The sequence below is a fragment of the Bactrocera oleae genome, chromosome 2, assembly GCF_042242935.1.
Source record: "Bactrocera oleae isolate idBacOlea1 chromosome 2, idBacOlea1, whole genome shotgun sequence".
Classification (NCBI taxonomy): Eukaryota; Metazoa; Arthropoda; class Insecta; order Diptera; family Tephritidae; genus Bactrocera; species Bactrocera oleae.
The window spans coordinates 2,144,657-2,169,099 of NC_091536.1; the positions used below are offsets into that span (position 1 = coordinate 2,144,657).

Here is a 24,443-nt window from a genome sequence, read left to right on the forward strand (position 1 = left end):
GAATGTGTCGTTGACTTAAACAATAATCCATGTCAGATTTCGTGAGGATATTTTGACAAATAAAAAGAAATTTCATTAAATAACTTTATTTTGAACGTTCAGTTTAGTTTGTTACAATTCGTTATTTAGAGATCTATATAAAATATATCTACCAATAAAGATATAATAATAATTTGTTGACTTTGAATCACAATAGTTACGAAATTAATTTGAAACTGATTTTTTTTTAACTTTTCCGTGTTTGAGCTACTTACAATATATAAAAACCGACCCTCGATTAGTATATGTATATGATGATCTTTGTAAGTGTCCGTATATTCAATATAGAAAACAATAATTGATATTAGTTTTGTGACCTGAACCAGTTTTATTTAGTAGATTAATTCATAATTAATCGCTAATAATTTTAAATTATAGCTTCTTCAGTTTCGCAGAATAAAAATTTTTAACGGATGGCAACCTTTCTTAAAGCTCCTCAGTTTCATTATCTCATCGATCTGAGTTCACCATGGTCGCTCTCGTTTAGTTGCCATCGATTGAAATTGCTATCGTCCCTAAAAGTTTTATTTTTATTTTATTTTATTTTATTTTTTTCATTTTTTTCAAACTTACGGTAGCAAGGGAATTGAGCGTTTATTGTGCAGGATTTCAAAATGTTTTAACAGCTATAGCTGTTGCTATTCAATTAAATATTTAAAGCTCAGAGCAGGTAGAAACATAAACACACATATATACATCCATATATTCTAAAGCTTGTCTATATTTACCCTCGTTGCTACACATTTAATACTTTACCAGCATTTTTCGAAAGCACTCTCATCGCCATTTACTTACATAAAATATCAGTTGGCGAATTCTAAGTGCACTTCTAAGCTTTGAACAAGACTGTTAATCTTAAACAAATAAATTTTTTTTTTACTTTCACATTTAAATATTAAAATTTATGTGCAGGGTGGCGCACGAATCGTGCTACAAAAATAAACCGTAATAATTTTTTTTTGTGTGAGTAATTGATTTCCTTTTTTGCCAGGTTATCGTTTAATTTTGTAAAAATTAATGCTTGGGATGCCGAAAAGAGGGTTTGGATAGTGCTGCGGTACCATGCTTTGCAGTCCGTCATTTCCGCCCAAATTTCAGACGGGATTTTGGCGGCACTCCCCCGAGAAGATGAACCATCTCCCTTTCAATAGCTTGCAAGATGGAGCAACTACAGACATAGCCAGATCGGTTATTATTAAAAAGTTATTACGGTTTGTTTTTTATCAGGACTCGTGTTACAATATATTTATTAATAAATACTATTGCAATGCCACATGTTTTAAAAATACGAACAAATTAATGAAGTAAACACAGTTTACAATATGACATATGTAATAATCAATAATAAATATAATCGCGTTGTAAAACTTCAAATAGGATAGAAAACTGTATCCATTGTGAATTTGTTTGTCTATAGAGCACGTAAGTGGCGCAGCATGTCAGCTGCAGTGCAGCAAGTGGCACTCAACATAAGGCTTTGTGTCAAGTCTAAGAGCGCGTTTATTATACTAGATAGGCCTCGACTATCAGTGCGCATTACTTTGTGTTTCTGGAAAGCAGCTCAAATTGTATTTGTGTGACAATTAGTTCCATTTGAAAGGCTGCCTCAACAAAGCCTGCGACAACGACACTGCAGACAAATTAATGAAAATAAATTGAGGCGCGAGAAGATGCACGAAAAGCGCACAGGAACAGTGGCCCCGCAATGGCATCTGGTATTGTCTTTAGCGCGAAAAGGACAATGAGCGAATGAGTCATCGTGTGGTATTAAAAAACACTTTTGGAACATTTTACACAAATAAACCATGCAAAACTAACATTGATTGTATATAAATAAGAAATAATTTTTACAATTGGTTTTCAAATTGAATTAAGAACCCCTCCATGGCAACACATTTTCTTAACCGACTACGGAAGACATCCAAGTCACTTTACGTTTGCTAAAGAGGCGTCACTCACTTTTAACATGTAACAAAAGACAAACATTGCATTTGCACATGCTGGTCGGTCTTAAGCCTGTCTAACACTCAGTTTTCGCTGGTGACGAACAGCCTGAGGTGAAATATCCTCCCACGTAACGAAGATTGTCTTTACGTCTATGCGCCCCCATTCAACTTAGCCCATCAGCCAGCGTTCAAAAGATGTTACAAGGTAAAAAGTTTCGCATGAATAAGCTCCGTAAACTCTCGCAACTGAGCATCGACAAAGAAGAAAACTTAGACATAAACTAAAATAAAACGTTAGAACAAAGTGGTAAACGCAGCAGAGACGCATGGTGTACAAAATTTTAATTGCTTCAAAGTAAACACAAAATCTTTACTTACACCCTCCTCTACATGCCTTACACCAGCCATATAACACGTATAGACATAAGAAATCATTTGTATACCTAAGCCTCTATTCAGGGCAAAAACTTTAAGAATGTATATCTTTTATGTATGAGTGTTGGGTGTAAATATGTTTTTATTGCATCACTGATAGTTACGCATACGACTAAGAATGTGACGGTAATATAACAAAGCGTTGCCGACTACAAATTTACCAAATTCGCATTTATTCTCGGAATTATGTATGTCCTATTTATTTAATTTTACAATTCTTCAAGATATTTATTGAAGTTTGAAGGAGTTTTCAATAACAATATATATGTATGCGTAAGCGGTGAAATAGTGACCAATCCAGAAAATATTTTCATAATAATCACAACCCTTTAGTTAAATTTAATATCTTAAATATTTTCGGATGTTTCTATATGCCAATAAAGTGATGGGTTAATAAAAAGAGCGACGAGCCTATAGTTGAAATGCTTAAAAAGAAACCCACACCGGGGTTATGTGCTGGGATTGGGATCCGTCATGTAAAGACAAAAATCCATAAAGCTTCGGACCCCTCTTTTTGATGACGACCTCCGCAAACGAACAAAGGACCATGATCTACGGGTATGCACCTGGAATATCCGGACCCCCTATAGAGATGGTGCCTCTGCTCAGCTGCAAGATGCCCTGAAATAGAATATGTTATGGCTGACATCACCACCATCCATGTACGGGACATGGGTGTAGCAAAAGACAATAATGTGACATCTATTATAATTGCCTTCGCACACTCGTCTCCGAATTCACCTCTGTGAACTAGCGAATCGCCACGATCCGCATCAAGGCCAAATTTCACAACATCAGCCAAATTTGTGACTATGTCCTCAACGCAGGGAAGCATATTTGGTCCGATAGTCGGAAAATTCAGTCTCCTCAATCAAACTACCGGCAAAAATTTTAGGCTGATCGACTTTGTCCCGGTACGAAACATGGTAGTAAGTAAATAGCACCTGCTTTCAGCATCCGAAAAATCTATCAGGCTACTTGGCTTCCTCCCGATCTGAGAGGAATATGATTCAAGATTTCTGCTAGAAGGTCTCCCACCTAACCGTCTCACCAGTTATTGGCCTATGCCGTCGATATCAATTTAGTCGGTCGCAGCAACAGGGTTATTAATGCAGCATTCTCAAACATAGAAAAAGAAGCGAAGCAGATGGTTCTGGTGGTGAATGAGAACAAAACGAAGTACCTCATGTCAGCAAACAAAGGACCTCAACATTTGAGAGATCACGTCACTGTTGACAAATAACACACCAACTCACAAAATAGACTATTCGGTGTTGGCCAACAGAGAAACACACACACACTCGTCTACGAATTCACCTCTGTGAACTAGCGAATCACCACGATCCGTATCAAGGCCAAATTTCACAACATCAGCCAAATTTGTGACTATGTCCTCAACGCCAGGGTGGGCAAGGAAAGCATATTTGGTCCGATAGTCGGAAAATTTAGTCTCCTCGATCAAACTACCGGCAAAAATTTTAGGCTGATCGACTTTGTCCCGGTACGAAACATGGTAGTAAGTAAATAGCACCTGCTTTCAGCATCCGAAAAATCTATCAGGCTACTTGGCTTCCTCCCGATCTGAGAGGAATATGATTCAAGATTTCTGCTAGAAGGTCTCCCACCTAACCGTCTCACCAGTTATTGGCCTATGCCGTCGATATCAATTTAGTCGTTCGCAGCAACAGGGTTATTAATGCAGCATTCTCAAACATAGAAAAAGAAGCGAAGCAGATGGTTCTGGTGGTGAATGAGAACAAAACGAAGTACCTCATGTCAGCAAACAAAGGACCTCAACATTTGAGAGATCACGTCACTGTTGACAAATAACACACCAACTCACAAAATAGACTATTCGGTGTTGGCCAACAGAGAAAAGGACGACCCAAACTCAGATAGAAGGATCAAATGGATACTGGCGAAACAGGAAATCTTTAACTGGCGCCATCGTGCGCTATGTGGAGACGACTGGCGAACGCTTATCAACGCAGCCAAGACCGACACCCGGTTTCCCATTGCCAATCTGATGATGATTGTGCATAAGAAGAAAAATTCGATACACTTTAATTCTGATGTTTTAAGATATGAGAGAAGAAGGAATGAGCTGGCAATCTCTACCTGCCTAGAAGCAACACCTACTAGAATTTTTTTTTAATTTTAGTCAAAACTGGGACCGAGGCCATCAATTTAGTAGTATTAGACCGCACCGCTAACCATTATAATACAGCGACCAAAAAAGCCGAAATTTACATCATGTCACTCATAAACTGTGTATCCTACTCCGGACTCTCATTTATCGGTAAGACATTTCCTTAAGAGCTCTCTGGATTTCAGTTATTTCTTAGGTTAGACAGAGAACAAAAAGTAGCATCCAAAAATGTATAAAGCATTCACTTGAATGTGGGTCATCGATCTTACACTGAGAGCACCGAAGAAAACAAAAAAATATATGTAAAAGAGTTTCTATACGTCCGATTTCGCTCTTCTGAAAACTTCCTTGTTTTCGAAACTCAAAAATCCGCTAGAAGAAAGACATCACGTGTCGATTGAAAAAAAAAATAAGCAATTACTATAAAAATGTTATTTATTAATGCCCGTTAAGCTATAATTGTTATTAACCTATCTTATTGTGAAGTCATTAACAGAATCTTAATTTTCCTTGATAAGCAACTGCTAAAAAATTCCAAACTAAAGCGTTTTGTTCATTGATAATTTTGTATTGACAGATCAAAATAAGTAACTTTTTAGCTCCAGTTAGCTTTTAATTATGTAATTGCAAACCAAATTTAAATGTACATACTTATGTATGTATGTTTCAATAGTGAGAGTAATGCTGAGCAGATTATGTGATGTCAGTGACCACACCCTTAACGTACGTACATATGTATACTCAGTATACCATATATTTATGCAGCATTTAAGTATACATGTACATACCTTGTAAGGATGCAAAGTAGTAAAACTCAAACGCTACAAATGGAATGGCGAATTTGAACAACTTTGGTGCCACACTTTGCTCTAAAATACTTTCTGGCACTTATCCAATGGTTCTCTAACAAATGTTTTTGACAATCCGTTAGGCATCTGCCTCGTAGGTTGCCTGGTCGTTTGGCGACCGACCACTAATATTCCGCTGCTGTCTATTTGGTTAAGTATTATTATTACTGTGGTTGGGATGCGCTCTACTCTACTTCAACAATATTTAAGTTGTATATTCTCGGAATAGAAGGCAGATCGTAAAACTACTTCTGTTCTTTTTAAAAATTCATTAAGATTGAAAAACGGCAATAGGCTTTTGCTCTTTTTTGTTATTATATGCGCCAATATTTACTGTTATAAAACTATATAAGGTATATATGTATGTATATGTGCATATATTTATGCATTATTATCCATGTGAACACATACATAGTAATTATGTATGTTATATGGTTCCATTTTAGCCACCAAAGTGGCGAGCAAAGAAACTAACAAACAGAATAATAGGAAAGTACTCAGATGCGAAATGGTTTGTTGGGGTCTATGACCGTTATGTGTCGCTACGTCGCTTGTAATTGATTGTAAAATGTTTAGTATTGGCACAGAGCACAGTTTTGCTTATTTTGTAACAGTATACAGAATGGAGAAGTGAATATGAAAACAGCTAACAAACAAAATGGTAAACCGAAAGAGCACACACTCCGACAGGATGCCAGCCGCTTATTATACCCTGAACAGGGTATATTAAGTTTGCCACCAAGTTTGTAACACTCAAAAGGAAATGTCGGAGACCCGATAACATATACTTATACATAAAAGATCAGCATGATGAGCTGAGTTGATTTAGCTATGTCCGTCTGTCCGTCTCTATATATACAAACTAGTCCCTCAGTTTTAAAGCTATCGATCTGAAATTTCGCAACTGCCCTTTTCTCACAAAGAAGCAGCTCATTTGTCGGAACGGCCGATATCGGATCACTATAGCATATAGCTGCCATACAAACTGAACAATCGGAATCAAGTGTTTGTATGGAAAACTCTTTCATTTGACGAGGTATCTTCCCGAAATTAGGCACGAGTTATCGCTTAAAGCAACAAATTATTCTCCGCAGAAATTGGCCAGATCTGATCACTATATCATATAGCTGCCATACAAATTGAACGTTCGGAATTAAGTTCTTGTAAGGGACCTTTGTATTTGTGAAGGTTATTATAGCTTCGGTGCAACCGAAGTTAACGAAGTTTTTTCTTGCTTTTATTTTAATATATTTACTTACATATATATTTTAAGTAGAAAATAGTGAATGAAACTGTCTTGATATGTATAGTATATGCAAACATATAATAATACTACTATATACATATGTATGCTAACATACTATAAATAAGTTCGTACATGCACACGTATAACAATTAAGATAGACATTGCGACAAGTAAACACGTAGAGTTAGTAATTCGTGATTCGGCTTTTACACAATGTGGATCCGATTTTCAAAATTTTTATTAACGGTTTTTAACAGTAGCGCTGCATTTATGAGATCATATGCTATGCCACAGCGAAATGGAAAATTATTGTAAAGTTGATGAACTTGCAAAGAAAAACAGCTTTGCCGCAATATCAGCAGAATGGAAACAAGTTTGAACTCCGTTGTCTTCTTATAGTTTACTCCTACATGGCTGGACTTCAAGTGAGCTTGACAAGCGCTGCTCATCTACCAAAACTTTCACAGTCGCAAGGTCCGAAATAAATCGTAAGAGGTCTAGTGTCTAGCTCCTCGACCTCAGTAAGGTTCGTCTTTTCCAATTGTAAGTGTTTTAACGGGTTATTGATCGATCGGCATTCAAGCGGCAGGGTTAAAAATTTTAGCTTGAATCATAAAATTATACCATATCCTATGCTAAAGCCAGGTTTAAAAACCTTGGATCTCACACCTTTAGCCGTCCAGATGAACTAAATGCAATTAAAATAGATAACCCAAGCAGATTTGAGATGCAACTTCAAGAGTATCATAAAGGACTTGTCTTGATCAAATATTCAAGCCGCAGAAGCCACTCAGAAGAACTTTAAAATCTAGTTTCGTTTGAACAACATTTGGAGCGTGGATCAAACAAATGAGTGACATAAATCAATTAGATTGACAAAATCGAGTTCGGATAGAATAGCAAGCTTAACGACACAATCTCTCGAATTGAATTCAACTACATACATGCGTATCATTTTTGTCTTTTTTTTTTGAATATTGGACTACAATCTTTACGTTAGTGTTTGCTTCTAACAATTTAAAAAAAAAAGACAAGCTAAGAGACTTCAAATGTGCTCCATTGTAACGTTCATTGCACAAAAAAGGTTATATTATATGAAGACCCCAACAAACTACTGCATACAAATGGCATTAGACTTTTGGTCGCGCCATTTCTATCTTACAAAACAAAGTATTTAGTATTCTTATGTAAAATTTTACGAATCAAACTCAGAACCCGAACTTTCCATACAAATAAATTTAAAATATATATGTATGTATGTATTTAGGCACTACCTTACCTGTACTTGGAACATGGTCACTGAATCATCTAGCATTTGAATGCGAACGGTTAACTTCTTGCCACCGCGATGTCTTGGTGTGGATGGTGTTCCATCGACTCCAGATGGTGTGCTCAACGAGTGAGTCATGCGTCCACCCGGCACACCCATACCATCCACAACGCTAACACCAACACCACCGCCGCTTATGCCGCCATCTCGAGTCGCTGTACCCATATCGGCCAATGACATTTTGTAGACCAGAATTTTTATAAATTTGCAATACTCGTCGGTTCAATCACTTTTAATACAATTACTAATTGTATAGCAAAACTATATCATTTAAGAGACTTTTCAACTTTTTTCACACTTTTCTTTTGATTTCTTTTGCTGCTTATGACTTTTATCGAGCTAATTAGTTTAGAATTATTCTAATCGAGTTCGCTTCCTATTCAATTATTATATTTGCGTTCAATAACTTATTTTATTCACACAACTATTATATATAGACAAAAATAAAATTTAAGGTTTCCTATCGATACTATTAAATTTAAAATGTTAATTGATAATCATTAGCCTACGTATTGCACCGTTAGTTCACATCAGGTTCTTTGTATTTTCGTTTTGCGTTGCTTCATTGTCAAATTACTCGATTTGCTTTTGTCTATGTATTTAATTTGGAATGAATATGGGCGTCTTTCGGATTCGATTGGGGTTGACGAGCGGCTGCGCTTCAGGTTGTTTAATATGACATGGGCTTGTGAATTTTTGTCGATTTTGGAAGTTTAGCGCTGAAACTTTGCTTCGTAGAAAATTTTGTTTTAAATTTTTTTAGAACAAAATTAAAACCGACGTACTGGAAACAACTGATTTATTTTTTCGTTGTAAATCGATCTTTCATTTTTGAAAAGTGCGACTTTTACTACAGTTATATTTTAATTATCCTTCCATTTTTTACTTTAGTATTTACATTATTTTGATTCGCGGGGTCTTTGACGTTGAGGTACGACTCTAGTTAATCCTCATAGCTGCATGAATTGCATAGTCTAAAGCCTGCAAATATAAAATAAATATTTTATTAGTATCGCACCGATGAATAAAATGAAACATAAGTAATTCTGTCAAATTTCAAATGGATGGCACAATTCAAAAATTTTTTGAGCTAAAATTTTATATGTCAAATTTATTTTTTGCAATGTACATGTGTTGGTGGGGATGGTTTTGACGACTTGGTATTTGATGACATTGATGAACTGCTGGTTGATCAAGGTCTTACCGAAGATGAAATATTATATTTTGCCTCAGAGAACGCTGACACTATAGAAAGCAGTGATAGTGAAGAACCTGTTCAACTTACTACAAATTTAATTCAACAAGGGCTTCAACATCGAAACAACAATGCCGAAAGAGCTGTATAATTTCAACGTGAGATGAAGTCTTGAATGGCTCGTTACAAAGAATTATACAAAGAAGTAGCAATAATAATAAACAACGGCTCATAACAGAGTTCACTCTTAAAAAATGTAGATGATCGATCTAGAGAAGGTCCAGTTCAAAATTATTTCAGCGAGGATAATGATTTTATAGACATTCGAAGCAAGCGAATACGAATAACTAATTATGACAGCAATTAAATTTATGTCGCTGTATTTATAATTATTAATTTTTTTTTTTTTTTACTTTTTTTCTTACATAAAAAATTGATTAACCTATTATTTTTGTTAACAACATAGCTGTTTTACATAATTGTTTTTAGTCCTGAACTTGTCTTATATTTAATTTACATAACTATTTAGGTTAGAGTTCAAATCTTATTTTTTTCTTTAATAATTATACTTGTGTAAATGTTGTCAAACAAACTCAACGATCAGAATTAAATTCTTGTTAGGGAAATTTTTTTATTTGACAAGATATCTTCACGAAATTTGCTGAACGCTATTGCACCTCTGCCTGTTATTATTACAACCCATTTAGTCACGACTACCGAATGCTGGCTACAAAAACGTAGTCATCCCAGGACGCAGAAAGAGTAGAAACTGAACCGCAATAGGTCCAACTTGGAAACCTTGGCCTGAAGTAATGCGAAAACGGTCTCGTGGCGAGAGAAAATCCATGATAGACGGGGACCCTTCATTTGTGAAGGATATACTAGCTTCGGCGCAGGCGAAGTTTACGTTTTTCTTGTTTTGTTAAAATTATGATTTTTATTATATAAATCACATAAAAACATAACTTGTAGTTTTCCTATATAATTCTTATTTCCTAAGTTAGCTTAAGACGCAATTATTTAAGTGCATAAATATTTATGTGTACGAGTATATCCTGAGTTAGGTATCATAGATAGAAAAGTCTTCTTTTTTCGTCGGCTTTCTAAAGACAAACCAAATTTGGTGTATAAATGTCACGAGGACTGTACACACGTTGAAGTTACTCAAACTAGTCTAAGAATTTTAAAATGCATCAACTACATCCAACAACACCGACACAGCAAACACCGTGATTTCTATGCCAACGCGATATATAGACGCGAGTCCATACCATCTTCGTGAAGTTGTTTTGCCATATGTATGGACGTTCATATAATACTTACTTATGTGCTTATGTGATCGAATACAAAAAATGGTAAACGTGTGGCACATTTGGCACTCTTTTAATAGATGTTTGGCCAGGCTTTTACTCCAATTTATGACGATATTATTTAAAATGAAGTGTCTTAAAAACGTAATTCCAACTCAACGTCATTAATGAGACGAATTATTAAACTCTTATGGTATAGTAATAATACAAAGTCTTGCCATACCTTCGTTAATTAGTTAACTTTCTGTCAAACTCACTCCATAAAAGCTAATAGATTGAAATGTCGTAATTGTTATTTCTATCAGTCTTGATGTAAACCTTTCGTTAGATAGATTTTATTGATTTTAATGTCAATAAATGAATTTTGATATCACTTGCTGGCATAAAAAAAAATAGCTTGATTAATTTTTGCATCCGTTACTGCTGAGCTTCGAAATCGCGACGAACCGACTGTCACGAACCAACCTACTCAGCTCAGCTGCCGCGGCCATCCGTCATATGTGATTATTTATAAAATACTTTAAAAATGCGAACCATCACCAGTTTGCCAACTTCGCAACCGGACCAAACCAGCGACTTCCATCTTGGGAAGTCAGTGTTTGATGACAGCGTAACCCCTCACTTCCTGCCGTAGCTGACGAGACGGTCGGCACACAGCATCTAGCGGATAAAACTCCTACTCAGCAGACTCGGTGCAGCCTGATGAATATGGTTTTAGCATATTCACCATCGATAGTGCATTCGTATACATAAAAAAAAAAGAAACAGTGCTCGTGTGTCTGTGCAGAGTTTACGAAAGGGTGAAACTCAGTGGCCACAGCACATTTGCGATTATTAATAGAAATTAGTACACAACTCAGCATAACAGAATTCTTCTTTATGTACTTCTTTAAATTACAAACAAAAAAAACCAAGATACACACACACACATGTATATACATATGTATGTTTATATGAAAATGTATATCTGAATATGAAAACTTTTATGAGGTTCCAACATTTCACACTGCATAAACTCTGGCGATGCAGCTGTGCAAGATGTCCAATGCAACTGCAAGTGCCAAAATATACTCAACTTGCACGGCACGGACATAAACAGTGTAATATCGATATAAAGGACCTGCGTTACCATTATTAAAGTTCCCTACATAATAGTACAAAATCTCTAATCTATATAGTCCGATCAATCTAGACATTCAACGATACAGAACCTTACATGTAGACCAAAGTGAGTAAAAATGTTTAAATCTTGATTGAAAATAACATCCTGATCGGTCCGGCACGTGAAAAACAATTTACCCGAAGTCAAAGGTCAAAAAATGCTTATCGCGATTTTCAGCGAAATGGTAAGATTTATCATAAAATTACATCAGACAAAAATTTAACATCAAAAAGTTTTCTAAAAAATTTTGGAATATTTTTATCCTAGGAGCTATCATTTCTGAGATATAATAAAATATAAAGATCGTTACCACCTATGTGGTAGTGTATTTTTTGCAATTTTTTAATTTGTATATCTCAAAAACGGCAGCTCTTAGGAAAAAAGTATTCATCTTTAACTATTTTTATACTTTTTCAAAAAGACCTTTTTTACCTGTGAGCTCGAGCAATTTTTTAGACATACCGAAAGGAGCGGAGTTTTAGTATGTTATGTTTAATAATATTCTGAATATATTCAAACACTTTCAGCTTGTTGTATATTTATATACCTTCACTTTACTTCCTGGTCTAATTTGACCGAAGTAATAACGATTTTTTGAGATTTTTTACATTTTATCATGGTTTCACTGTACACGGTAAGTCTTATTTACATAGCAGAAGAAAACACCACATATATTTACGAACATCAATAGAATTTAAGAAGAAAGGCGAAGGAAAAAATTAAGAATAACAAATCATATTTCAAAGGAAAGACTGCAATATGCCAACCAGAAGCAAATATCTTTTAATACTTTTAAAGCTGTGTGAAAGCGTTCGAACAAAATAAATTATACATACAAAAAAAAACAAAATCGCTTTGGTTACTGTGTGTTTATCTTACGTACAGTGCGTGACAAAAGTATACATACAATGTATGCGACCAGTGTTTACACAGATAACGAAAAACCAGATAAAAATTTAGTAAATCGTGTGCTCATCTCTAATTAAATCTGTGGCAATATGTTTAAGTGGAGTAAGACGGTTTAAGTTATTAGACACAAACTTGATTCTTCTGGCCAACCTCATGTATCGAAGACGAATCCTACACATTTATCCATTTCAGGCTGGGGAACTGTTCGACTGCTTAGAACCTTTATTTTATTTATAACCAATATTTATTGTCATGGATAAACCAATATGTCTATTTATATCACAATCGTCAGATGAACAAATGACTATTAAGATTATGATAATAAACAAATTATATGGTAAATAATAATAAATTCTATGATCAATTTGGAGTTTGTTTAAGCATTAATATTCTTTAAGGTCTTAAAAGAATTCGCTTAATCATTATAAAACAAATTAATTGATTTTCGTTTGTGTTTTGTTTTACCAAAGATTTCATAACGTGTGTAGCAGGCGTGGTAGGTTTGTTTTGATCTTACACTGTATACTTCGACAATTACGACTGCGAAGTTCATGAACCCGAAATGAAGATGTTTATAAACTGCAACGCGCCCAATCATTTGTGTTTAATTATTTATCAAACAGATGTATTGAAATGGGTGAGCGCCATTCCACAATTACTCTACAGTATTCAATGTTTTTTCGTCTTTTCTTTCGAAATCTCAAACTATTATTTTTTTTTTTTTATTATAGTTCGACTATTTGAGACATCGATTTAAAATTGTAGTATATTATTTTTAAAGGAATAACCATAACTTAAGTTAAGATCTAACATTACAAAAATTTTCAAGTCTAACATTTTTTCAAAACACTGGGGTCCACACATTCAGTACCTAGGAGCTTAAACAGTTTTGGTTCGATTTAGACAATTTTTGGTCACAAGGTGGCATACTTTAAACGCATTATTCGCGCAAAGGTTTACCCGACACCATCATTGTTGCTTGATTTGCATAGTGGAAAGTGAAAGAATCAGATGGAATTTAAAATGGTGTTATATGGGAAATAGGCGTGGTTGTAATCCGATTTCGCCCATTTTCGCACTAAAACATAGAAATATGAGAAGAATGTTATGTACCGAATTTGGTTAAAATCGATTTTTACCTAAAAATGGGCGGTGCCCACTGTCTAGTTTTGAACGCGGTTCGTATAAAGTCATCTCATACCATCCCATAGATAAAATTTAATGCCTCTGATGTGTTTAGTGCTTGACTTATCGCGCTTATAGTAGTTTTTAACAGTACCGTTATATGGGGAGAGGGCGGGGTTGTCACCTGGTTTTATCCATTTTCACACTGTCGATAGAGGTGATCCTGTATACCAAACAACAGTCTTGTATCTTATTGTGGGGCTTAGTTATGGCAATATATTTGTTTTTGATTAATGTTGTTTTGTAGGCGTGGTAGTGGTCCGATAACGCCCATCCAAGTTTCATAAAGATATCTCAATTTTTACTCAAGTTACAGCTTACACAGACGGACGGACGGATGGACAGACAGTCACCCGGATTAGTCTCTTCATCATGATCATTTATATATACAATACATAGTTTTAGGTGAACAACCGTTATGTGAACAAAACTATTATACTCTGTAGCAACAGGTTGCGAAAGTGTAAAAATATGACGTCAGATATATATACATATGCACATATTTTGTTACAAAACTCTACCAATTATTATAAAATAGATGGTGTTGTTGTGATTGTAGATACTTATTTACGCCTATACCAAAGCATTTTCATAGCTACTAGAACATGTGGGAGATCTCGTTTATTTCCAAATACGTTAAAGCAATGGAACTATAGAAACAAAGAAAAATACAAAAGTTACGAAAAGAAATAAGAGCGTTTAGCATTGGGATTCACCAGCGAACGCGTTCGAATGATTTATGAGCATTGAATCTATTTTACATTCATCTTTTCAAAAATATCTGTGCGTAGTATCTCGAGAGACTATCTGTAATGGATAGATACAAATCGGTAGTAAAATGATGTGTAAGATTATAATAAAGGATTTCCTTGTTTGTCATTTCATTTCACGAAAATTTTCTGAAATTATATCAATAAAATAATTTAATAAAGTACCTGCATGCACATATGGATATTTCTATTCGTTTTTTGTGTTCATTTTTTTTTTTTTTTGTACATGAATTATACAATATTTTTTATATTTATATCGATCAACGATTACATTAATTTCATAGAAATGCCCGAAACAGTACGTCGCACCCTAAAGCATAATAGAGCTCCCAATGTTTTTCAATGAGAACATGCCATTATTTTAGTAGCCACGGATTAATGGCAGACCAAACTGTTAAATTTTATATAATCGTTAATTTCCACTCAGAAGAAAGTCATGAGATCAAAATATTGGTATATCAGTAATTAAGTTTCTCCAACTATTTAAAAAATTGAATAATCTTCATTTGCTTCGTTGGAATTCGAAGATTACATTTGATGGCTGCTTCCTGATGTTCAGTCAATACAATAAGTTTTGTGAAATCGAGATTGTTCTGCTTTGCTCACTGGAAACATTGTTCGAAATCTTCAATGCATCTTCATGCTAACTTTTTTTAACATATATTTTATAAAATATGGCGAATATTTGTGAATCTTATATGTGTTAAAAAAAAGGGTTCTTACGTATTAACTTCACCGCAGCATAAATTGTTTCTACATTTTTTTCACATTAAATATTGCACAAATACCTTTAAATCACAATTAAAGCTTTTCTTAATTTCGACTTATTCACACAATAACAAAAGCTTTGCATTTGTTTAAAAATAAGCAAAATAATATTTTGCAAAGTAACCAAAATAAATATAAAACAAAGTTGTAGTAAAGAAATTCCTATATTATTAGTTTTTCGCTTAGAACTACTTTTCGCATTTAAACAAAAATAACCCTGGTCGGTCCAACACCGTGATGTTCTTACTTAGTTCTTTGCGTAGAACTCCTTTTTGATAACCATACAAATTTTGCTGCCGTGATTTGGCAATTCTAGTGTTGCAATCTGGCAACTCACAACTATATCGTAAATATAGACATCTTTAATGTTACAAATACTCAGAACGTTTTGACGAACAAGCGCTATTAGCGTTGTTTACAGTAACTTAAAATATTAATCTCGGCTAAAAAGTGGATTTAAAGTGCGAACATTTTCGAGCGATTATTTTTTAGAACTTTTGACGCTGAAGCTCCACCAAGGACCAATGTTGGTTGCTGTTCTAGAAACTATGCTGTGCGCATCTGCTATTGCAAGATCGTCATGGGACCTAACGTGAAATTGAGACAACTATAGGCATTGGTAGGGCCAGCATACATTTAATATTGCATGAATATTTGACTGTAAAAAAATTTGTTAACGTTGGATCCCACGACAATTTGTCAATCACCCAAAAAAAGGCTCGTGCCGATTAATGTTGATTGATGTTTGAATAAAATACGATAGCGGTGCTTTGAAACACGTCTATGATATCGTGACAGGCGATGAATTGTGGATTTACGCATATGAGCCCAAAATTAAACAGCAGTCGACTGTATGGGTGAACTGCATTTTTGAGCATTAAAAACGTCGATTAAATTAGTCAGCCACCTATTATCCTGACTTGGCACCGAATGACTTCTTTTAATTCCCGTACGCAAAGAGTTAACTAGGACACCTGAAGAGGCAGTTGATGCGTTCAAAACGCATGTTTTGGAGATACCGCCATCAGAATGGCAAAAGTGCTTCGACAATTGGTTCAAACTCATGTAAAGTGTATAGATCTTAATGAAAAATATTTTGAAAAACAATAAAGCAATTTTCAATGATTAATATTCGTTTTTGTTTTCTAATCCCGAAATATAAAAGGCAACTCTCGTATGTGCCTTTAATTACTCTCTTTTACTCGTACATGTAAATTTTTTTTTTATAATTTTTTACTTATGATAGCATGATTCATAAATAATACATGATAATAGTGTTGAGTTCATTACTGAATATTGAATGCAGCACACCACTCAATTTATTGCTCCACTCAATGCTCAATAGTTGGTTGATAACATTTGAACTTAGCTCGGGTCGCAAGATGCTTGCGCTATGAGCTTAATAAACCCCAAGTCAAGAAAGAGATGCGCAATTGTGAAAACACACATTAATCGGAGAGCGACTGCATTCAAAATCAATGATTGCACATACATACATATGTACAAGTACTTGCATTGATGCACAAAATGATAGAAATGCCATTTGTTGTCATACATGTATATCTGTACGTATGTATTTGACACTTACATGGTGGGGACAAGTGACATCCTATATTTGTGTCACAGAAATTATACTCAAGAAATGTCTAGCTTGCATTTGTCGTCAGTGCAAAACGATAAAGTTATGAATTTAAGCGATTATTTCCATATTGTTAATTGAAGTTAACGAATTGCTATTAGTAGTTTAAATTGTTGTGAATTACTTGTTTGTATACAATCATTTTGCAAAAAACCTCAACAACGTGCTTCTCTGATATTATATTTTATAAAATTATATATTATATATTTAATATTTTTCAATATAACCTGTATATTGTATGTTTTTACATAAAAATGCACTTCTCATTTCACTTTGACATCAAGCGTATTACCCCCAACCAAAAGAGAAAAACAAAAAATTTAGAGATAATAATTTACATAAAAATGTACAGATAAAAGTTTTGAAGAGGTCGATAAATGATAAGTAAGTGTATTGAAGTGATTTAATAATTTGTTGATGAAATTTTTTTGAAATCCAAGTGCTTTAAGTGCAATAGCAAAGCCATCAATATGTTGTCAGGATCTAATAGACTTAATTCAACGTCGGTGTATGGATGTATTAAAAAATAAAAATTAAATATTAGTCAATCGAAGAGATTTACTACGTGAAATTTTAATTTTTAACTGGAGTTTTTACTGTTTTCCCTTCAACAAAAGATCATAAATAAATCTTGTTAGTAAAAAGCACATATATACAAAATGAAACTGAGTTTATACGCAGCTTAAAATAACTTTTATATGTTATTTAATTCGTAGTTGGTATTTTTAACTTGATTTTTTTGTTTTATAGTTAGAAGCCACCGGCACTACTTTTTTATATATCAATATTACGTAAATTTCATCGCTATTGCTGGTTAAGCATAAAAACCGAATTTCGACAGGAAGTAGAATATAAATGATGTATTGAAAGTAAATTGAAAGATATGATGACTATCTTCTAGCATTTTTACATCTCTCTAGATTAGTTTTGATTATATAATGTCTACTTTAGTTTTAGAAAGAATGTTAAATGAACTGATGTTGTCTATGGTTTTTTAAGACTTTTACAGTTCTAATTCACAATAGTTAAGTTTATTGTTTACTTTCTCACTTTCAGTTTGCTATGTTGAATATAAAGATACAATATTAGAGCTTTAGGCTGGTATTTTTGACCAGGGGATCGCGACCAGTTTATCTGTCTAATTAAATTCAAATTTGTGTTTCTGCTTCAGAGAAATTCGGATGCAATTTGGTACACAGATGAATATTAAAAATAAACTTGAACCAGTAAGGAAGGGCTAAGTTCGGATATAACCGAACATTTTATACTCTCGCAAAGTCGAATGGTATACTCGTTTGAGAAAAAAATATTAATGCTCACTGACCAGCATTATGAGTAGTATATGGAAGTTGAGTGTAGTATAAGCCCGATTTTATCAATTTTTGCCAATACCACATACTAATAAAATACTTCCACATTTTCACTAAGGTCCTAACATACCATCACCAATCATATGGGGTAAAGTCCTAAACAATTTTGATTCGATTTAGACTTACGATATTGACGTCAGGCAATGGAATCGATGGTATGTGCTCGAAAGTAAACGGCTACATCTCCGACCTTTTTCGCTTCTTCTCTGCAATTAGCCTGAAACTTTCCTCCACTAAAGAAACTGGACGAAGGAGTATAGACTGGATCTAAACATCACAGTCGATGACGTCAAAGTTCCGACGGTTAAGCTGTTACATTTGACAGCGGTCTTAAACTACGCTGCACCAATATGGCCGCCTGGATGATATAGCTCCAGACATGTCAAAACACTGCACTCTGAACTATCACGGGATGTGTCTTAATGTCCCCAATCGAACACCTACAAAGTGATGGTGCTTCCGGTTAAGGAACATAACGAACTCCTCTCCAAGCAGTTTCTGCTGGGATGTTTTCGTAGAAACCACCCTTGCAGTCGTCTACTTGAAGCGGAACCGGCTCCTAGGAACATCAAGAGGTCCATCCTTGATTACGTTGACGACATTAGGCAGTATGCGACTTCGGACGCAACGAATTTTAGACATGCACTGACCGCCACTCACAGTGGAGCCATCAACACATTCACCGATTCTCTCTCAGTTGGTGGCGCACTTGGAGTCAAAACACCACCCATCGCAGACGAAGAGCTCGGGTTGCCACAATAATACTGTAGCAGGTTAAACTCCTACTTATCCAGAATCGACCCCAAAATACCAAATGTATGTCCTGCATGCAATGAGTCTTCGCATGACGCAGAGACGTTTAATTTTACACATAGGATGATACAATTAAGCTTTATAGGAGCCAAAACAAAAATTGGACAATGGGCGTGGCATCGCTTACCCTTAGGGGAAAACCCATATCTCGGGACCTGCTCGACTGATTTCAACCAAATTCGGTATTTTCTAATATTCCTATGAACTCGAAACCGAAATCAGAAGCAGAATAAAAAAAAAAGCTTAAAAATTGGTCAAAAATTACTTAACATCATGGGTGCGTTTGAAATGGCAATCACGACAGCAGTGTTGCAAATTTGTCAAAGTATCACGTTCTGTGTGAATTTCTGGCAACACTTGCAACAGCATCACGTTCTACTGTCACTTTTTGCACGCAATTTATGCAAATAATACGCAACACTAAATTTTTGTCTGCACATCAGTAGAGTACCAGCAAATATACAACCAAGGATGACACGATACGAAACTCTTTGATTCGAGAGAGCGCTGTCAAAGTCCACATTATTTATAACATTTGACAGTGGTGCCACTAAGGAAAGAAATAAATTTTGAGATTTTTTAATGTATTTCTTGGGTATTTTCGGTTTTCATATAACAGAAAAATATACATAATTAACATTTGACATATATTTAACAAACTAGATATCCTATATGCGGTCTAAATATATGTACATGTTTATTTTAATCACAAATGATTTTCAAAATTAACTTTGTAAAATATTTTAATATTTCAAAACACTTACAAGTTTTAAATAACCTAAACATGAACATTACTTAATTTGTATATATTCAATAAACAAATATCTTTTGATAATTTATACTAAGCTAAGCAAAACAATACTCACCGACAAAAGACCCGCTCTTTCTCAAAATTAAAACTACATTAAATCTCTTTAAATAAATAGTAGAAACACACGTAAAAGTCACTATAAAATCTGAACTCATAAATAACCCACTGATTTCGCAATTTATTTCTGCGGGATTCTTAGTGGTAGTTCGTTGTTTTGCTTATCATCTGTTTAGTAGCCCATGAACTTTCAGTGCTGTCACGAAAAACCACGAGATCATGAGGTCTCTCAGAAGGCAAAAAGACGAGTTTTTGAACGCAAAACTCAAAAAACTTCAAAATAAAAAATAAAAAATATTAGTCGAAAAAGCATTAGTCAAGTGAATTCTAATAGGAACACTAGTCCATATAGGTACATAAACTGCGCGCAAATCGAATCGAGGCAAACTTTTTTCCTAGATTGGTAGCACTTATTTTATATTAGTGTAAAATTTCAAAAATTCGCATAGCCTATTATGAAAGAGATAATAAAATTTTTATTAAAATTAAAAAAAAACTTTCATACATATATCAGGATTACATTGGAAAGCGTTTAAGTAGAAAAGCCTCACTAAATCATCGATTGCTTATTAATTTGAGCCGTATTAAGAAGATATTTGCAGTGGAATACAGTGTTTTGTAAATTACACACACATTTACAAATTGTATATCGAACATCATGACATTGCGGCAATAAACCACTAGTGACACAGTTTAGTCATTTGGCCACTTTTCAAGCATCATTTTAGCCTTGTTTGAAGAACTTCAATCACTTAACTTATTGATTTAATAGCATTCTAGCTACACTTACAAGAGACTGCAAGTACCTTTTATATTTGGCTGCATATGTACAGTTTCGGATTAACAAAGAAGCTCATACAAACTTTTACAAGTAAAAACCACAGCTATTGCTCTAAAGTAATTAACATGTGATTTAAAAAATAGTTGACTTATAAGGAAATAACCCTGTATTCTACCGGAACTGACCCGAATATGGTAAAATAAATTTACCTCAATATTAAAGGCAGTTTCTTAACGTGACGTCGCATTCACGTAAAGTCTCACAAAATATAAAATAATTTTTTTTTTTTCTTTTCTTCTTTTGCCGACACCATAATCAACCTTTTTGTTATATCTAAATAAAATTTAAAACAAAATTATTTTACTTGCTTTTATATAATTTTGCCTTGTCCATATATTTAGTCGAAAAGATAGTAAGTAGCTAATGTTGGTTTTTAAAGCGAGAATAAACGCCTTTCTTCAAACTTCTCAAATATCAAAAATCTCAAAATTTCCAAAAGAAAGCTGTTTTAATCATATTAAAGGTGTAAAAGTAATTAAGTAACCGTTATAACATTTCTAAGCTCTTTAAGCAATACAAAATTAAAAAATGTGTCACAGAAAACGAAAATTTCAATGGGTGACATCATTACCTGTAGCTAGATTATCATTTTTGTTATTCCTCTGTTTCTTGTTTACTTTTAAGCTCCCCTGTATTTTTAGCTTGAAATCTAGCAGCAAACCGTTGCAAGTTTCTCACAAATAAAATACCTACAATTCCCTATATGAATTTTCTTATCTCCTAATTAAAATATTGTAATAGATAACAGTTTGTATGCAACTGAAAAACATCACATTCACAAGTGTCATTGGCTTGCCCTAAATCTTTACTATACTTCTTTATTGTGTAACGGAAGACGTGCATAACATTCATATACAATTTTAATTTATGTTTGATAAGTACCCAAATTATATTTTACTAGCTACAGGATAAAAAAAGTATAACGTGGTGGCAAGTGTGGACATAAAAACAAGCTTATAAATAACATAAACCTAAAAAAAAAACATTAGGAATGATATGTGTGCATAGCTTTACGTAGGCATAATTACGTTATCTAAGCATGCCAATACCGAAACCGTTGATAGGTAGATAGATATCCAAATTATATTTGTCGAAAATATGAAACCTAATGACTATAGAATGGAGAAACCTGCGCACATAAATATTCTGAAATTTAAGGTTTGTAATAACTTCGAAGAATTTTTGTATATATAATAAATATGGGGACACTTTAGTATACTATCCCACGATTTCACGGTCAAAATGGGTATGGTTGTATAGACGAGGAGAAAGTTTTCGAGATACTCTCATTTTAACTTGAATATTTTACAAATTTTATCTTGAAATTTCTCGATTTATAGTTAATTTTTCTTTTATATTACGCACTTATTGGGTCGGCTGTAGAATACCGTCCCAGGATTTCGGGCATAAAATGGATATGGGCGCAGAGCGGCGGTCCTCCAGATCAAGAATATAAGTATATAGATATAGCCGCTTATAGTTTTGGAGATATATGCGTTTAAAGTTGAAAATTTCAACTATTTAAAGTACGTATTTTTTCAATTTTAAAAAATTTTACACTTATATTTTTCACTTTTATATCCACTAACCCTTCACTAATTCGTTTTTACACATTTGTATTATATAGTGCAAAAACTGTCGCCAATCAAAAAAAAAAATAACCTTGGCAGATCCAAAACTGTGATTTATCAAGAGAAAGGAACGAAAAGATTTTGATTTTAATTCGTTTGCAAAATATATATGTATACATATGTATATATATATATAATAGATATGACAACACTTGTTATTATCAACATGGAACCCTTTTATAATTGTGCAGATAACGAAAATTGTGTAAAAAGTAAAATGCTTATTTAAAGCACATATTAATATAATTGATATAAATTAAATATGTAGAAACAATTCAATGAACTATAAATCGTAGGATAGTATACTAAAGCTTACCCATAAAGATGAACAACTTAAAAATTAAGTAACCACTTTATTTGTTTTTTTATGTGATGAAAATAACGAATTTACTGATTTATTACCACAAATTTAAAAAATATACATATTTAACATAATTTTTGTATTTAAAAATTAAATTATTTATAAGAATTTTAGAAACATATCAAAGAAATCAATCCAGAAAAGTTTTTAACAGACGTGGTGAGGTCAGAACTGTGTGGTAAATACGAATAAGCGTATAAAAGCGTAGTGAAGTTTGTTTGTATGTGTTCATGAAAGAACATAGCGAGGTCACGAATGAACGTAGCGAGTCTGCCCCAACTAAATTCAACTTACGGAGTGTGTTATTATGTCCTGTGCATCCAATTGGTTAAGCCTGAAGGTGAAGTGGGGTGCAATGGTATGAAGATTTCTTGTATTATGTGTTAACATAAATTCGTGGTTTTTATCAACAACGAAGTGCTTATGCAGATATTTCTTTACTTCTTATATAGGGATATGTATTTTTTCGTCCTTGTGCCTAACCAAAGCAAATATACACACAAATACGCAATTGCAGTTGGGAAAGGGTGTTTCCATGTGGGGATCGGTTGCCAAGTTTCAGTATTTACGGTATTCAGCAAATATAAATATTTCATAGATGAAACATTAATTTAAAACAGAACACAATTTATATATACATACGTTCAAATCAAAACACAGCACTTATAGATACAGTTAAACAGTTGGCACTTTTATTTTAATAAGATTTTTTTTTTCAATCCATTATTCTATTGAATCTTCTTAGGGTGTTGCAAATTTTTTCCCCATTCACGTATACACAGCAAAACTGAATCGGAATTTTTCTCCCACTACGAATTGAATAGAGTTTTGATGTAACTTGTATTATAATTAAAATACACGAATTATAATTTGTAATAAAGTCATATTTCTTAATCGCGGTTATGGGCAAACGTTTACAATGCACTTTTCTATTTTTTATTTAATTATTAGCCCAGATTCATTGAAAAATAAATCCGACGGAATTTAACAACCGTGCGCACCCATCAACGCCATCTTTGCTTTTGACGTCAAGAAATTCAACACAGACCAAATGTAAAAGATTTGTAATTTGACAAGTTCAGTCAATAACAAGGTGGTGCATATGAAACGTAATTGGCGATACAGAGAGATAATAATTAATATTTATATACAATATAAATAGCTCATTAAGCCCCTATTACGATTTTCAACTCAACTGCAGTTTGGTTGAAGTTTGATTGTTGTCGAACTTTTTTGTGGTTTTCAACTCTGTATCAGTGGGTTGCTCCCAAAATTTTGTTATGGTAGTAGAAATCAAAACTAATACATGCATAAGGCTCTGGCCATAGGCAAGTCGGACACAGTACAAGCTAATAAAAGGTCGGATGGGACTTATACGTCCATTACACATTTCCCGGAGACAATTCGAGAAGAACAGTGTCAACCTGTGATCGAACACATGCCTTATCGCTTAGATTGGATAGTCATTTAGATAGCTCTTCACTGCAGATGCAATCAAGTGGGCTATGACTTCTTTCGAAAAATGCAAGTACCCGGGGGCGTATGATGACATGAGCCTTCCTAGACAACGAAGGTGTTTTTGATAATACGTCTCACGAAAGCGTAGCAAGAGCACTGGAGAAAAAGAA

General features: G+C 33.9%; 1 protein-coding gene and 1 long non-coding RNA gene across 5 annotated transcripts in view; both read right to left on the reverse strand.

The window, feature by feature from the left end:
• Cdep (Chondrocyte-derived ezrin-like domain containing protein) overlaps positions 1–23,842 on the reverse strand; it is a 56,562-nt gene extending 32,720 nt beyond the window's left edge. For 2 of the 4 annotated variants that reach the window (XM_014242694.3, XM_036373654.2), the window contains exons 1-2: positions 23,458–23,842; positions 7,943–8,974 (exon numbers count right to left, since the gene is read on the reverse strand). In XM_014242694.3, the coding sequence (XP_014098169.1) occupies positions 7,943–8,173 (231 nt within the window). In that variant the 5' untranslated portion in view covers positions 8,174–8,974; positions 23,458–23,842. The other 2 variants (XM_036373653.2, XM_036373652.2) reach the window with 2 other exon arrangements.
• Positions 344–1,266, reverse strand: LOC138857528 (uncharacterized). Its single transcript, XR_011396634.1, has 2 exons — positions 613–1,266; positions 344–554 (listed from the first exon to the last, which is right to left on the reverse strand). It is a non-coding gene; the product is annotated as an uncharacterized lncRNA (long non-coding RNA).
• Positions 23,843–24,443: the final 601 nt, after the last annotated feature.